Below are 16,996 nucleotides of genomic sequence, written 5' to 3' on the forward strand. Positions count from 1 at the left end.
GTTAGAAGAAAATAGGTTTTAATGTTTTGATCTTTGGGATTCCTGGGAATAGGAATCGGTACCTATTCTTGTATTTAATGTAATTACTTATGTATTTCCTATATATACCTCTAGTCCTAGGTTGTACAATATATCAGAAAATAAAATATACAGTAAGAAACAATTTTTTCCTCACCATTTCATCACTTTACATGCTTGTTCAGATTGTGATTGGGCTGGAAACAAAAATGATTTCACATCTACTAGTGCTTATATTGTTTACATTAGTCGTAATCCTATTTCCTGGAATTCCAAGAAGCAAAAGACGGTTGCTCAATCGTCTACAAAAGCTAAATATCTGTTTGTTGCCACTACAGCTGCTGAGATTCATTGGAATTGTTCACTCTTGACTGAACTTGGTGTTAATCTCCCTTCTTCTCTGTGATTTATTATGATAATATTGGAGCAACCAATTTGTGCTCGAACCCAGTTTTCCATTCCAGGATGAAGCAGATTTTCAATTTATTGTCGTTTTGCATGTATCTAGAAAGTTGTCGTTTGTAATTATCCAACAATTACTACTCGCACCTCACTCAAATACTCCAAGGATTTTTCCCAAAAAAATTAAAAATTAAAGATTTTGTGATGAATTAAACTTTACTGAGTTTACACACAGAATTCCTCTTATTGCTTTTCAAAATAAAGAAAAAATTAATTAATAAAATACCTGACTATGAGAAATGTACACATTATAGCTCATTGCCTAAATAATAGTAATGTTCTAACTCTATAATTGATATGACTACATTGCATATTTAACACATTAAGATTCAGATGAGCTGTGTTAAGTTCCCAGATATGAGCACCACATTGCTGCAATCTATAGGGCCTCAGAGAAGGCCTCCCTTGAGTTGAGGCACTAGAGATCTTTTAATTAATCCAAAGCCACAGCTGCATGCCTAGTACTCATCAGAAAGCACTACTGCCTACTGTTGTGTTTCATTGGTGCTTAGAAGGAATATTACACCTGAATATGTGTGTTTCATGAGTTTGCAAGCAACAGGAGAGAAATTTCTCACGATGAGGTAATGATACACTGTCCACAGACTGCCTTGTGTCTGGTGATCACAGAAATTAGCAAAGCCATCCATCCCCCATGACCTTGAATTAGTGCAGTCTTAAAATCAAGTCACATGTTATATCTGACACATACTGTGAATAACAACATCCAATGAGTTCATGTCAACGGAAACTCAGCACCCTTTATGATTCCATTGAGTTCTTCCTTTGGATTTTGATTTTGACAAGAAACTAAGAGCAGCTGGTTTCAAAATTCTCTTCAGTGCGTTATCAACTTTTGACTACCTACCTGTGTTGAAGGAGTAGTGGTTGTCCAAAAAATAATGTTGCCACACTGCTTCTGTATGCAAGGCTATTAGGGCATACTTGGATGGATCCCGATGCTCAATTACAGGACATTCAAACCCGAGTCCGCTGGATACCAAGTAAGCTAATGATCCTATTTGAACCACTTCCATTGACTATTTCATTGCAAACTCCTTCTCAACTTCACTAACAATCACTTTCAAGCGATCATTCAGATTCTGAATGATATTCTTTGTAATCTTTTTCTGATTCCTAGTGCTTTTGAGCCAGGCAATTCCAAAATATACTTTTAGCTGACATTGCTTTGATTTTGAAGGCAAATCCTCTACTTGGTATCTTATGTGAAGCTGCAAAAATAAAATATCACTAATCAGCATTCCAAAAGATTTCACATTGACTACAAGGGTTATCTAGATCATAGCCAACTGACAAAAAAGAAAAGAGAGTTGCGAAACGGGAAATTTAAACAAGAATGGAGAAGAAAACGTTACGGTGTTCATACATTGAAATAGTCACCAAGAGGAACTCCATGGAGAGTCATGACCTCTTCAATAATCCATCCATTTCTATCAGAAAGGGGGCTTCTTTGCTGAGTACTTCTTGTCTCTCCTCTGTAACGGGAAATACGCTTGTCAAATTTGTAATAAGTTTGCCTTTCATAGACATCACCTTTCTCTGACTCCCATGGAGTGTGCGAATAGTTTTGACAACCAGCTTTCTCCATAACTTTACGGTCCAGCTCACCACCCTCAAACAGCTTCATATAGAAGCTTGTCTGAATTAACCAACACAAGAAATGTATGTTAGGAGAAGAATTGCACCTCAAGAAGATATAATAAATAAATAATTTACAGTAAAATATATTTCCTAACCCAGAGAACAGACAGAAAAGTAGAAAAGATAATAAGGCAGATAGGTTTGCAACCGTGGATGCAGAAAGGAAGAGATAAGACAGAAGAAAGAATAAAACTTACAGGTACTGAAAGAACAGAAGAATAAACCTCAGACATGCTGACATCATCAAGGCCCAAAAATGACCCGCTTTCTTCACTCTGGAGGCTTTTGGCTTCAGATTCTTCTTCAACAATTTGCACCTTCTGCTCAGGACTCAAGGATCTAGCCTTCCACAGTGCCATTATTGTCCTATTCAGCACCAATAAATGTGTTAGGAAATTTTGGAGAAGGGCTCATGACATAAAAGCATGCTATTAGTTGATGCCAGAAAGATCTACCTATTAGCTACATTGAAAGATACAAAGGACTGGAAATGGAACTTCAGCCTGCCTTCCCGATCCTGTGTCTTCGCACCAAGCTTTGCGTCCATACCCCTGCCTTGCCAAAGAGTCATGATCATAGTTGGACTGCCCATGGAAGATAAAGTAGGAGGAACAACTTGAATGTCTTCTATGTCCTCCCAGAGAAAAAAGAACTTAGTCTTGTGTCCAAATAAATTTGCATGAAATCCAATTATTCTTGGTGAGAGAAATAGACGACCCTGAAAAGGAACAAATGCGAGTTTGTGAGATATAAATATTGAAAGCACATTTCAGATACATTTGTGACCCAAATATAGTATATTTAAAATTCTCAACACAATGTAGCTACAATAAAGCACCTGCAGGGGCATCTTTCTCTTTAAGTGACAAGTAAAGTCGTTGATAAGAAACTCCTCTGGTGGAAGTGCAAAAAGTTTTTGGAATGCTGAGTTAGTTTGAGGAGAACGAACATTTATCTGCAATAATTTTTATTACAAGTCATGAATAGAGATATATGAAAGGAATGCAAGAAGCCATTTAGTAGAAGAAGAAAAAAAAAGGAAATAATTTAGAAAGTTTAAGAGTTTTATTTACCTTCTTCCCCACCTCCTTCTCCATCTTACTTAAATAATCTTTAACAACATTACCACCCCTTGTATTGTCCAAGAAAATTCTCAAATGAAGCTTAGACTGACAAGGCTGAGCTAACTTTCCTTGAAGAGGGACCCACAAATCAGCTAAATCTGATATGTTTGATTTAACAAAATTGATTTCAGCATGCCCCAGAGATGTTGCATCATCAAAAGGTCCATCAAAATCATACACTTCCACATCCAGCACAGAAGGAGGATCATCCATTGCATCAAATTCAAATATTTCTGCAAAGAGCGATGTGGTTTTATCAAAAACTGTGAATCAGATGTGGAATCAGTAATGGACTAAGAACTAGGAAGAGATGTACATCTCCACCGATCTTTTGAAAGATTTTTTATCTATGTAACAGTAAAATGACTACAAAGGAAAAGACTGAACTGATCAGAGTCAAAAAGTAATAATTACCATTCCATTGAGGATTACATTTCTGGAACTTGATTGAACTAGTTCTAGTTCTCCCATTGCAACTAAACACCACATACGGATCAGAGGATCCAGTTGCATCGACAGCTGCTAAGTTACTTCCTTCAATCAAAGCAACAGTAAGCAACCACCCATCTCCTTGTGCTTTCACGCCATGATCACTGCCTATTATTGAAGACAAAATACTGTAAATCATGCATGTTATTTTAATGAATATGAAATCAATGTTTCAAAATTTATAATACAATAGGGATATGACACCCATGATATTCCCCCAGATTAAGGCATTACCTTTTTGTCGTCTGGCATGCATGAAGCGTGAAATCAATCCCAATAACCGTTCACCTTGAAGAACCAGCACACCACACACAACAAATTCACCAATAGAATCTGGTAAGTCAAGCCCCACAAACTCCAGCCCCTGAATAGGACTTGGTTTGGCCAGCCAGATGTGAACAAGAATATACAACCCCAAAAATATTGAGGAGAAAACAGTGAAATTGGCAAAATACTGTAGTGCCAGCTTCCAATCTGACTGGATTTCCGCCTGCAGTGATGCCAAAACTTGTTCCTTGTTGGATCCAAGGTCCTTTAACTCGACAGGCTTAACATTTTGAGACAACAAAGTTGCATACTGCTCAAAGCTTTCCTTCAGGCCCTGCCTGGTTCCATTTTCTATCATTCCTCTCATCATGGTACTCTGAATAAAATTTGTTCGCCAGGATATCACTAAATGTGAAGTTTGTTCACCAGATGAAAGCTCTGGCCCAGGTGTGATACAGTAGAGGACTTCTGTCTTAAAAGTGCTCCCATACATAACATCAGGAATGCTTACACTGGCTAAAACTGCAAAGACCTTCCCATCAGCTTTGAGATACGTCTGCTCCTCGGTGGCTTTAACAGCCTTGAGTAATTTAGTTGCAGCCTTGATGTAAGTGATAACTCTCTTCAAGCACTCACTGCCATTATCAATTTTCCAGGATCCTAGTTGAAATTCCGTACTTCCCTGCAAATCAGCTAATGATTTGGGAAAGCTTGAATCCGTTGAGAATAGCAAAGAGTTTAGGTCTGGTGGTGTAATGACATACAATTGATCAAGAATCACTCCTCCTGGTAAATTGCAAGGGATGTCATTTCCTTCATCTTTTGATTCCATCATTTTCATAAGTTCTTCAAAATTACCAGAAGAAAACTCATCCTCAGACTTGTTATTGCAAACCTCAGGCTCAACCGTTTCAGGTATCTCCAATAAGTCATTGTATTTGCTAGAGGTAGAGGTAGATGTAGCTGAATCTGTATTTTTATTAAAAATCTGGGCAATTCGACCGGCTAATGTTTTCTGCGAACAGGACTTCTCTTCCTTAGAAGATGCGAATTCGTCTTGCCTAGGAGGAGAAGAAGAGTTTGATGTACCACTGAAAGACCTTGAAGGTGATTCGGCTCCTAAATCAGTATCCTTTCTCAAGAGTGGAGAACTACCATTACTATTCAAATCCCCATATGGATTGTTTAGAGAGAAGGACAAAGAAATAAGAATTTTACCTATAAGGAAAAAAGAACAGAAAGGAAGGAAATATCAACACAATGAATAATTATACTACAGACCATTTGCCATCATTTCATACAATTTAACAAAAACAGATATTTCCACCAGTACTACTCCAACACTGCTATTTAACATTCTCAACTCAAACAAAAATAGTGAATGTCGTTTGGCAAAAATAATCAAATTTCGAAAGGGGTTGATATTCTTGAGACAGCAGTTTAAACCAGGATATTGGCGCATTTTAAAATCAAATCAATAAACAGAAGAAGATATCCCCTATTGATCCAACAAAAACAATTTATGTAACTACTTAAATAAATAAAAGAAACAAAGAAAATCAAAGTACCTACCAAAAAAACCTAACATACAAGAAAATCGACCCCAAAAAGTTCAAATGTTTATATAAGAAAATGACATACCACAATCCTTGATCTTGGATTTCTTGTTTTTGGGTTGAAGAGGGTACCAAGCAGTCTCAAGGGACTTGCTATCTGCATCGAAAACTTTGGAAACAGGGACCTTGACTTGCCCAACAAAGTCATCGTTGAAGTACTTATCTTCATCCAGAACAGAGACAAGTAACTCCTCATGGAGATCCTCAACCCTGAAGCTGAACTCTTCTCCCCAAAAAGGGTTTAAGTTCTTCTTCACCACTTTGGTTTTAGACCTCTGCTTTCCCAGCTGCAATTTCACGTACGGATCACTCAGTCCATTGAGATCCATTGCTGGCAGATTTCTAGCCTCGATAATACGAACCAAAAGCTTCATTTTTGTTCTTTTGTTCTCAAAATCAAAATCAAAACTTTGTTTTCCTTTTCAAATGTTACGACTTCTTATCAAATGGGATTCTCCAAAATCATATAAATTCAGAAGAAAAGGCAAGAATTGACATTATAGAAAGATATAATGAAATTTCCACGTAATGCGGCAAGAATCTATGATCTGATTTTACAGGAGACAAAAATAAATTAATTATTTAAAGATGAGTTAATCTTGCATTTCGATTAAAATAAAAATGACCCAGATGAAAAGTTCAGAAGCTGGACACAGCTGAATGAACATTGACCAAAGAGGAAAACTTGGTAAAAAAAATACGAAAACAATGATTGACAAATGGAAAACAGAGCCCAGAAAGACAAACCCAGATACATAACACTATGAAAGAGTTCGCAAAATCCTATAAAGAGAATATCAACATTCAAATTTACGAAGCTGTAGCAGAGAGAGCGAGAGGGATGAAGAAAGTAAATTAGCTTTTAAGTTCAACCTTCCCACTTTCTCTCTTTTTCATTAAGTAATCAGCCATAGCGCGTATGTTATTGGACTTTTTGACTTTACTTAACTAAAGCATTAAAAATCTCAACTTTATATTTTAATATTAAAGTTTCTATATCCATTTATTTTGATTGATTTTTTTAAAAAATGGTGAGCGGGTGATTAGTTTAAAGGGGTACCAGACTTTGTCTCGTTTTGTTAAGGATCAACCCAAACCCCTAATGAGAGGCCATTCAATTCTTAGTAAGGTGGCCAATGGCCTAACCACCAATCAAGGCACGATCTAATTCTAAATAATACTTAAATATTATTGATTAATACTTTTTTAGGCATGTGTTATTATTTGTGCAAAATTTTAGAGGAAGAATTCGTTTTTGATGTTAATACTCACCCATTTACTATTAGAAATAGAAAAATAGAACAAGTTTCGATGATTAAATCCAAATGAACAAAACAATTAATAAATTAAAGATGGCATGACGTATTTGACAAGATGGTTTATCAATCCAAAAGAAAATTTCTATTATGTATTTTTCTAATAAAGCTCAACGGAGTGATTATTTTTATTAACTTAAAGTCGAATTCTATCTTCTATTCTATAGTACGCCATACTTTAATTTGACTAGCACACAATTATATCAGAAAATTAATATATATTTATGATGTATAAACATTTTGTTGCATACTTAAGTTCTTTTTGGTTCTGTTTTTTTTTATTTTTATAGAGTAAAGTTAATTGTATCCACATGTATAATTACTTTTGTTTCGATTTGTTAGATAAAAAGTTCTATCCTTAAAAATGAAAACATGTTTCATTATTCCTTGTCAAATTTCCACAATTTTTTTTTGCATATGAACACACACGTATTAGCCTAACGCAGCTGTTGGACAACCAATATATTACTTTTATAGACAGTTACAGAGTGTTGAAAAGAAAGACAACGTTTATTCAATAGAGTTTTAACCAAAAAAACTAAAAGAAAACCAATTAATGTTTTTTCTTTCTTTATAAGAAAATCAGTTAATACAATTGAAATATTGGACTTGGATCCTCAAATAAGAGACCCAAGTTTTTTTTAATATACAAAAATTTTATTATCCCTAAGAAAGATACATTTCACTATTATTTTGCAATATCATATCATATTGGTTGCATTTTTATATAATATCCAACAAAATTGTGTCTTTAAGAATTATGGGTACTCATATTTACTCATATAACTTTCATTATATTCATTTATACAAGGGTAGGTAACCAATTGTGTCTTTCTATGTATTTTTGTAAAATATCATTTTGACACTTTGTGTTTATAGTAGAGGTGCACACAGGTTGGGTTTTCGAGTTTTAAGTGCATTGGGCTCGAGTTTTACGGATTTTGGGTGGAGGAAAGGGGTACCGAATCCGGTTTGAAATTTTCAAGTTTTGGGGTGATTTCGGGTTTGGTCGGGTTTCGGGTGAGATTGGTCAAAAAATGGGCTTCATGCCGAAAATGGGCCTGGGTAAATTTTTTTTAAGAATACCATATTTTTTACACTTTATTAATTTTTTTTTACTTTTCACTCAAATTTAATTAATAAAATTTTACCGATTTAATCAAACTACTTTCAATTATATGAGTTTCAAATTCAAATTTAATTATTTAATTACATATAACTGATAGTAGTTTGGTAATTTTGGAAAAAAATTATTTATCAAATCTGAGTCTAGGTACCAAATATGTATGATTTTAAAATACAAGATATTATATGAGCATTATTGAAAGAAAAAAATAATACTAATTTGATACTTCGAAAAAACACAACGTACACAAGAATAAAATATTTTTCACAAATGACTCATCATACCGCCAAATATGTTTGTTCTTTTTGTTTTTAACTGGACTGAAAAGGGACTGTCACTTTTCATTTTCATATTTGTAAAGATGTCATTTTTTAAGTACTTATTTTTACCATGTGTTTTATCAAAATATAGACATGGTATTCTATATTTTTAATAATGCTTATTTTGTACTCTGTAATTTAAAATCGTACATATTTAGTGTCCTAGACTCAAATTTGATAAGTGAAATTTTATCAATATAACCAAATTATTCTCAATTATATAAGTTTCAAATTTAACTTTAAATTTAATTATATTTAATTAATAATAATTTAATTATATTGAGAAAATTTTACTCATTATATGTGGAACTAAATATATAAATTATTGAAAAATAAGATAACAAATCTTTATTTAAATAAAAAAAAAGTAACAAATGATTATCTATATATATTTGTTTTTCCAAAATGGTAGTCGGTATCAAAGCATAGGTGTAAGAGCACTCACATTGGGTGAGTTATATTAACCAAATATGTAAAAAATAGTTAAAACTAAGAAAAATGGGTCTCCATTGGATGATGTATTTTACAAATATTTTTAGATAAAGCTACAGTACAAAGTTATATCTAATATACACTATTCACCCTTTAACTCAATATTATAATATTAAAATATATAAAGATATTATTAATAGTTATAAAAAATATTTGAAATGAATAAAAAATATTTGAAAATATAATATTTAAATGGTATAGAGAAAAAAATAGAGAATCTGATGTATGGTAAAATGTAAAACTTAGAGGTAAAATAGAAAAATGTATGTTTTTGGAAGGTATTTTAAAGATTGAAGTAGAGCACCGGATGGGAGTGCTCTAAGACAGTCAACATCTTGAGTTGACTGATATTTAAGGCTATCGAATCCAAATTTGGACTAATTTACCTAATTACCGAGAACCTTCTTTTGAATTGACTTTTCGAGCCTCCGTCGCGTGCACTCTATCTATCCCTATGCCATCCGCAACCCGAATTATACCCTTTATATATTCATTACTTGAGGTGGATTAGGATAAACTAAAATACTGACCAAATTCAATGTCAAATGGAGCTTATAATAAAAGGAGTGTTTATCAAAATTGAATTTTCTTTGGGTTTCGCGCACGTATAAATTGGTTTGGTCCGGTTGTTTTTTACTATATTGATACTATATTTTGTAAGTTCTTAAATACTCATTATAATTAATGAAAAGAAAAAGCAGATAAGGAACAACCACTTTCACGATTAGATTGTACTTTGTACTGGTAACCGGTATTAATTACCTTGTCAGAATATAGGTAGCTGTTCCGTCTATGTTATATATATTAATATAATCATTTAAGAACCAGGCCAACTTGGGGAAGCCAGTTGGTCAACTACACTACACCAACATGAATTTGACATCATGATGTGCTTTAAAATATCTTATACCCAAGTTAGCATGTAGTGCGGTGGAGTAAGAATTACCGATGTCGTTTATTTATTCATTGGTTAAAATCAAATCCAAGCAAAGTCCTAGGTAAATAAAATGCAGATAGTCAAATCAGGGGAAGAAAATGACCACAAATTGGGATATAATGGCCAAAAAAAACTAGACACAGACCGATCTCTGCTCCTTCCTTCCCCGTTCTTTGAATTTGATATTTAATTTATTTCTGCCTTTTGTATATCTTACCCAAGAAAGACTTCAACACTGCTTGAACAGCTTTGCTGGGGTGAGCTCCAATAGATGTGATCAGCTTCTCGTAGCTCTTGCTCTCGTAGTCTGCAAATTCACCCTGCAAAGTAGGGGATATATACTTATTAATATCCGCAGATGGTATATAAATCTATTAAGATTATACTCCCTATAGTATAGAGAGAAGTATCGTTCTTCTTATTAAGCTTCATAGGAAGTTTAGAGTTTGATAATGCACCTCAAGATCAAGCTCCTTGTAGAGGGCTTTTACTTTCGCAACCTTTTCTGGGTCTGTCTTGCCATAGTTCTCCTGGAACCAAACATCAAAAGTAAGCAAAATGGTTTTAATAAGTGACCGTGTGATTAAGAAAGAGCCAGTCTCACATTTAATATTTTCTTTTGTTCCTCATCGCTGAGCTCCAATGCCTTAACAACCAACCAAGAACACTTGAAATCTTCAATGTCTGTTCCTATCTGAAAGGAGAAAGAACTTATATTTGTAACTCAATTAAACAAACATATAATAGACTTATTTCGATTATTGGTGGAGAATTATACATCATTAGCTGCTTACCTTACCGAGGATCTTAGGATCAACAAAACAATCCAAATAGTCGTCCTATTAGAAAGAGAAGACAGATTATAGTCAATGACTAACCAGTACACAAGATAAACACGCGTGAATCATTGATGCCACACCATAAAATCGTTTTTTAAGTACAAGACAGTTTTGCTAAACCAGATGTTTCACAAATGCAAAAATTACTAAATTATCCATGCTTATCAGAAAACTTACCTGTACTTGAAAGTAGATGCCCATCTGAACAAGAATGTTCTTTACATCAACATGATCTTCTAGATTCTCCCCTGACATAAGCAATGCACATGCAACCTGAGTAGATATGCGGGATGCATAAGAAATGAGTCAGTGATTTTCACAACCATTTCATGAAGGATCCGAAGGTCTTGTAACAAGATACTTCAAGGGGATAAACTCCTCCAAATAAATGTTATCATTAAAGAAAGGCTCAAAATTGTCAAAACAAAGATTACAAAATCAAGACATAAAATTCCTTTGAATGAATGAGGCTAGCACAATATTTTAGGTGCAAGTACATGAGGGTGGCAAAAGGCGTGCAAATTAGGGGCAAAAATGGACTGATATTGAATGTTTAAAAAAAAATTATCGGGTGCAAGTACTTGCTGGATAAATTAAATACTCACGGAAAGGTAAAATGAATAATAGGCAGTTTTGTATTGAACAATGCGGCGGTGACTGCAAGAGATCCAAACAAAGGTAATATTAGCAAACACTTGAAATCTCAAAGAGAACATTGAACAGAATTTTACAGAGTATAATGTAAAAATGGCATGTGTCAAACACGTTTGATTTCATGTCTATCTATATCTACAAATATGAGAGTGCCAACAACAGCACTCTATTTTTAACTATTTTTCACTCTCTCATCTAATAAAAATATCTCTCATTTTTTTTATAAATCATAAATCATTATTTTATTCTACATGTCAAAAGTTGAGACGTGAGAATAAACAACAGTGAAAACAAAGTGTTTGATAGCTCTTCTCCTCCAAACATATGCATTTGGTTGAAATGCAAATATTTTAATGCATTACTCGTTTATGAAGAAGCAAGATCCTTTAGTCACTATTTTATGTGCAGAAATCTTATGCAGTTGATCACTCACAGTGACAATGAGAATTTGGATAGATCATTTTCTCCTTCACTTGAAATCAAGTCTAGCATTTGTCCCGAAGCGGTTTGGAACTCCACCTATACAAGAGGTATTGATTCGATTAAGCAAATGAAGAAGAGAAAGAAAAAAACAGAACTAGGCAAAATGTACGTAAATGAATAACCTCATTGAACAAATCAAGCAGATCAACGTAGTATGGCTTGTCCTTGAAGTGATTCTTAAGAATCCTGAAAATATGGTTTCGAAGTAAAACCCCATCATTTGCTGCAATCAATCCAACCTTGAGGATAAAATTTCACAAGTCAATTGCTTTAGCCACATGAAAACTGCGATTTTTTTTTTCTTTAACTAGTTTATACATATTCACTTCAGGCACAAACCTTGGGAACTTTATACCAGCAAGGCTGGCCCCTCCGCGTGTGTGAATTGTCCATAATGTCATCAAGAACCAGAAAGTATGCTTGCAGCTGCAAACGTTGTCGTCACAAAGTTATCAGCTTCATTCATAAAATTCCAGGCTCAACCAACCAAGATAGGAGTGGTAATTATTCTCAATCTTAACATACCCATTCAATGCACCAACCAAGAGCACTGGCTAGAAAGATTTCCTCTTCAGTCAACTCTTCTCCTTTCAACAACTTGTAGCTGTCGATAACGGATAGGCCTCGGTTTAATTTCCCTGCAACATAAAGTATGACCCAAGAGCCGCATCAGTAAAATAGTTTTAAACAACATGTTTCACTCATTTTCACCCACTTTTGGAGATCATTTTTTCTCAACCAATTTAATTTAAAAACTTGCACAATCCCTACCTCCGGGAACATTGTAGTCTGTCATCTGCAGCCAAAGTAGATTAGACAATCAGGAAACCATGGGTAAAACTGATAAAATCCATATGCTCACATGTACTAATTGCACACAAAAACCAACATACGCATTGAAATTAGGCATAAAAATAATTAATAAATGAATAAAACTCTTAAGTTGTACTTTGATATTTAAGCTCACTTCCAATAACAGAGCCCCTGATTTCCAAAAATAAATAAATAAATTCTCCCTCAGTGCTCACATCAAGCATCTATTTTTTTTCGAAGAAAATGCACAACAATTTCTTCTTTGGAAGCATTATAAAATTATATAGTAAGCCAGTCTCTTAAATTCTTTTCTTTGCAGGAACATGTAGGTACGGTGGCTCTGCACTATTAGATGGTTCCATTTTGAACGCACGACTTTCTTGCATGAGATATGAGACAAGTTTCAACCCATCAGCAGTGATAAGCAAATGTTCATAAAATTATAAAGCCAAGACTCAACTGTACGATCATGACAGCGAGTCGGCGACTAAAGTTTTATTCATTATGCTCTGTTTACATAATATAAAATTTCTACGATTCCAGGAATAATCATTTTATTCGTTACAAAATATTTGAATGCCCTTACTACTTTGCATCGATATAATATAATTTTATATATATAATTGTTACTAAATGCTGCTCAAAATTCTAACAGCGCTCCTCATGCCTTATATCTATAATTCTCTTCTATAGATAGTTCTTCAGTTTCCAATTTTTACAATTATCAACAAATAAACAAAAGCATACAACGCGAAAGCATAACAATTCTAACTCCTCACAAAACTTTGAAACCGATATGAAATACTTAAACTCTTTAATCCACTGCTAATTATAACTTAATTGAACTATATCAGAACCTCTTCTTCTCATTGTGAGAAAGAAAAAAAATCAGCAATGGCATAATCTGATCAGCTAAGAAAAGCTTATAAATAGAAAGTAAAGGTAGAAGATAAGCTATAAGGTACCCGATCCACCCATTGACGGGAAATATCAGTGAATTCGAAAGCTGGATCTTGAAGGAGCTCTGATTTCAAAACCGAGTACACATTCAAGAATTTCGCCTTTAGATCCGCCATGGTAGAGAGCTCAAAATATAAAACAGAGAATAAGTAAGCCGAGTGTGTATATATGAGAGGGAAGGAAGTGAGCGAGTTTCAGATTTAAACTCGATTCCCATTCGTAAATGGGTCCACTTTCCGCGTTAATTACAAACCTTGCCATTAGAGTTAATCTTGAAGAATATTTTGGTATTTTCATCTGGATCCCATCTGTGCAGATTATTCTATTGTTTGTTCGAATAAATATGCAGAATTTTGGCTCTTTTGCGCGGTTATTTTATTGGAAAAGGTCACTGTAACGCTGTAAGCATAAATTTCTTAAATTGGTTCTAATCTTATTGGTTAGTTCTTATCCTCCCTAATTTAATTCTTCTTTTAGACGTTATTCTAGAAAGAGGTTCGTGCCAAATTAGCTCAACTGACCAAAAAGATAATTAAAATAATAAATAACTTGATTAGAGAGTAAAGATCTTTGTTTAGCAAGAAGCTACTTAGCAAACTTTAGAAAAGAATGATAGGAAACGTTTGGAAAAACCTTAGTTTGAAACTGAGGAGTTAGTTTTATTTATATACAGAGAAAATATAAAACTGAATCAAGGAGTATTCTGTTACAAAAAAGACAAACTGTTACAACAAAAAAATTACAGCTAACTGAATTTACTATCACCTAATATATCATCTGTATTATTATCCCTCCTCAAACGAAAAGGGAAATGAACCACATTGAGTTTGGATTTTAGATAAACAAAACGATCGATAGGGAGATTTGGTGAGAATATCAGCAGCTTGGTCCAAGGAAGGTACATAGCGCACAAACAACTCTTTTGCAAGCAATTGATCTCTAACAAAGTGCAAATCTATCTCAATGTGTTTGCATCTAGCATGGAAGACTGGGTTGGCAGCTAAAGCAGCAGCTTCTTGATTCTCAACCCAAAGAATTGGAGGCTCAGGCAGAACAACATGAATCTCAGAAAGAAGAGAAACCAGCCATTTAATCTCAGTAGCCGCATTAGCTAAAGCACGAAATTCACTATCAGTACTGCTTCGTGCTACAACTTGTTGTTTCTTAGCAAACCACGAAATTAAGTTACTACCTAGAAACATAGCATAACCACTAGTGGACCTTCTATCATCAGAGCAACTTGCCCAATCTGCATCAGAATATCCATGGAGACTTAGAACAGTTGCTGGTTTAAGTAATAAACCCTCAGAAATGGTACCCTTTAAATATCTAAGTAATCGCTTGCAAGCTTCCCAATGAGTGACTGTTGGAGCATGAACAAATTGACTGAGTTTGTTCACTATGAAAGCAACATCAGGGCGTGTCAATGTTAGATATTGAAGAGCCCCCAAAGTACTTCTATACAGAGTAACATCATCAAATGGTGCACCAGATGTGAGAGACAATTTATGAGAGGAACTAGTGGGACTAGGACAAGGTTTAGCTCCCTCAAGATGTAGCTTAACCAATAGGTCAGTAATATACCTGGTCTGAGAAAGATACATTCCTACTGAATTACGATGAACTTCAACACCAAGAAAATAGTGTAAGGAGCCAAGATCTTTGAGCTGAAAACTGGCATTAAAATCAGAAATGAGCTTTCCAATAAGAGTTGTGTTAGGTCTGTTAGAATTTTATATGGACTAATATAATTACAAACATAATTCCATTATCACAATCATTTTTTAGAGTGCCTACGAATAGTTAAAGACCATAATGAGATGGTTAATATTAATCTAATTGCAATTGAGACACATGGTAGCACCCTAAAGACTATAGGTTGGCCCATTAAACCATAGTGCACCATATCTGATAATATAAGCCCAATAGGCCCAATATACCCCTTAGGGTAAGAAGGCATACGAGACATATATATAGAACATATATGTTGTTGGGTAAAAGATAAGCAGGTGGTTTTGGTAAGGGTTGCTCTCCATAAGTTCTCTCTTGCATTGCTTTTCTAATATTGTTTTGTGTAGATCGTGAGAGATTCAAGGATGAACATTGGAGACTCAATGTCAGGTTTGTTTCATCTATATATATTCAATTCAATGCTCTAAATAAAATGTGTTCTTGGATTGTTGTATGAGCATGTAATGTTGTTTTGAATCTGATTTATGGATTTAATGCTCATAATATTGTTTTTAAATTTAACAAGGCCCTGTAACAAGAATATTATCTACATAAACTAGTAAAAGTACTAGTGTAGAACTAGAACCATAGACATAAAGTGACGTATCAGACCTGGATGCAGTGAAACCCCAGTTAATTAATGTGGTCTTCAGCTTCTCATTCCAAGCCTGTGGTGCTTGTTTAAGACCATACAATGCTTTATTCAATTTACATACATAGCTCAGTCTGTCTTGATCAACAAATCATTGGGGTTGTTGCATATATACAACTTCATTTAAGGTGCCATTTAGGAAAGCATTGGTGACATCTAATTGCTTGACATCCCACTGAGAAGAGACAGCTAGAGTAAGAACTGTTCGGACAGTTGCTGGCTTCACAACAGGACTGGAAGTTTCTTCATAATCTATGCCCAGTTCTTGAAGATACCCTTTAGCCACAAGCCTCGATTTGAACTTCTCCAATGTGCCATCTGCTTTGAGTTTAACTCTAAACACCCATTTGTTACCTATAAGATGCATGCTGGGATCATAAGGAACCAAAGTCCATGTACCTTGATTGATAAGAGCATCAAACTCCTCTTGCATGGAAGCAACCCATTTAGAATTTTTCAAGGCAGCTCGAGTAGAATAGGGTTCAGTGGGCAAAAAAACTTCTTGAAGAGGATGGTTAGTAGCAAGATATGCTTTTGGTTTGTAAATACCAAGTTAAGACCGCGTAACCATCTTGTGAACTCTAGGTGGAGAAGCAGGTGGTGGTATAGAGGAGACAGCAGGAACATCTGGAGAATGAGAAGGATGCTGAGTTGAAGGCAGTTCAGGTGACACCACAGTAGGTACAGATGATGGTGCAGGAACAAGGGGAGATGCAGATTGTGCAAGAACAATCGGAGGAGTAGCAACTCGGGTTGTTGGCATAACAGAAGAGACATTATGAGTATGTGAAAGAGGAGCAGTAGAAAATTGAGCAGAAGGAAAAATGCTAGAAGCATAATCGGTTACCTGAGTATCAGTTGATGAAGATGGTACTGAAAATTGAGTCTCATTGAAGATAACATTTCTAGCAATAAAAATTCTTCCTGCTTTATTTTCACACAAATGGCCCTTATGCATAGGAGAGTAGCCCAAAAAGATACACGGTTCAGATCTGAAGTTGAGCTTGTGAGTATTATACAGTGTCAAATGAGGGT

The 16,996-nt window shown here is 34.6% G+C and overlaps 2 protein-coding genes across 2 annotated transcripts; both read right to left on the reverse strand.

Annotated features, from left to right (window-relative positions):
• Nucleotides 1-603: 603 nt before the first annotated feature.
• Nucleotides 604-6,533, reverse strand: LOC133794695 (C2 and GRAM domain-containing protein At1g03370). Its single transcript, XM_062232071.1, has 9 exons — nucleotides 5,664-6,533; nucleotides 3,990-5,240; nucleotides 3,681-3,863; nucleotides 3,216-3,499; nucleotides 2,981-3,097; nucleotides 2,598-2,860; nucleotides 2,340-2,508; nucleotides 1,868-2,140; nucleotides 604-1,712 (listed from the first exon to the last, which is right to left on the reverse strand). Exons 1-9 carry the CDS (start codon nucleotides 6,010-6,012, stop codon nucleotides 1,521-1,523), a joined length of 3,081 nt encoding a protein of 1,026 aa, XP_062088055.1. The 5' UTR covers nucleotides 6,013-6,533; the 3' UTR covers nucleotides 604-1,520.
• A 3,292-nt stretch (nucleotides 6,534-9,825) lies between these two features.
• Nucleotides 9,826-13,863, reverse strand: LOC133794696 (farnesyl pyrophosphate synthase 1). Its single transcript, XM_062232072.1, has 12 exons — nucleotides 13,584-13,863; nucleotides 12,577-12,601; nucleotides 12,331-12,443; nucleotides 12,145-12,231; nucleotides 11,928-12,044; nucleotides 11,756-11,841; nucleotides 11,274-11,325; nucleotides 10,846-10,941; nucleotides 10,624-10,668; nucleotides 10,434-10,523; nucleotides 10,288-10,359; nucleotides 9,826-10,149 (listed from the first exon to the last, which is right to left on the reverse strand). Exons 1-12 carry the CDS (start codon nucleotides 13,692-13,694, stop codon nucleotides 10,021-10,023), a joined length of 1,023 nt encoding a protein of 340 aa, XP_062088056.1. The 5' UTR covers nucleotides 13,695-13,863; the 3' UTR covers nucleotides 9,826-10,020.
• Between the last annotated feature and the right edge of the window lie 3,133 nt (nucleotides 13,864-16,996).

The sequence above is a fragment of the Humulus lupulus genome, chromosome 8 (assembly GCF_963169125.1).
Source record: "Humulus lupulus chromosome 8, drHumLupu1.1, whole genome shotgun sequence".
In the NCBI taxonomy this organism is placed as follows: Eukaryota; Viridiplantae; Streptophyta; class Magnoliopsida; order Rosales; family Cannabaceae; genus Humulus; species Humulus lupulus.

Coding starts and splice junctions, on each gene's coding strand:
- LOC133794695 (XM_062232071.1), bottom strand. CDS start 6,012: ATGAAGCTTTTGGTTCGTATTATCGAGGCTAGAAATCTGCCAGCAATG. Junction 3,500..3,680: donor ATGTAATCCTCAATGGAATG/GTAATTATTACT, acceptor CGCTCTTTGCAG/AAATATTTGAATTTGATGCA. Junction 3,098..3,215: donor AGAAGGAGGTGGGGAAGAAG/GTAAATAAAACT, acceptor AAATTATTGCAG/ATAAATGTTCGTTCTCCTCA.
- LOC133794696 (XM_062232072.1), bottom strand. CDS start 13,694: ATGGCGGATCTAAAGGCGAAATTCTTGAATGTGTACTCGGTTTTGAAA. Junction 10,669..10,845: donor GCATCTACTTTCAAGTACAG/GTAAGTTTTCTG, acceptor TCTTTCTAATAG/GACGACTATTTGGATTGTTT. Junction 10,524..10,623: donor ATCCTAAGATCCTCGGTAAG/GTAAGCAGCTAA, acceptor TTCTCCTTTCAG/ATAGGAACAGACATTGAAGA.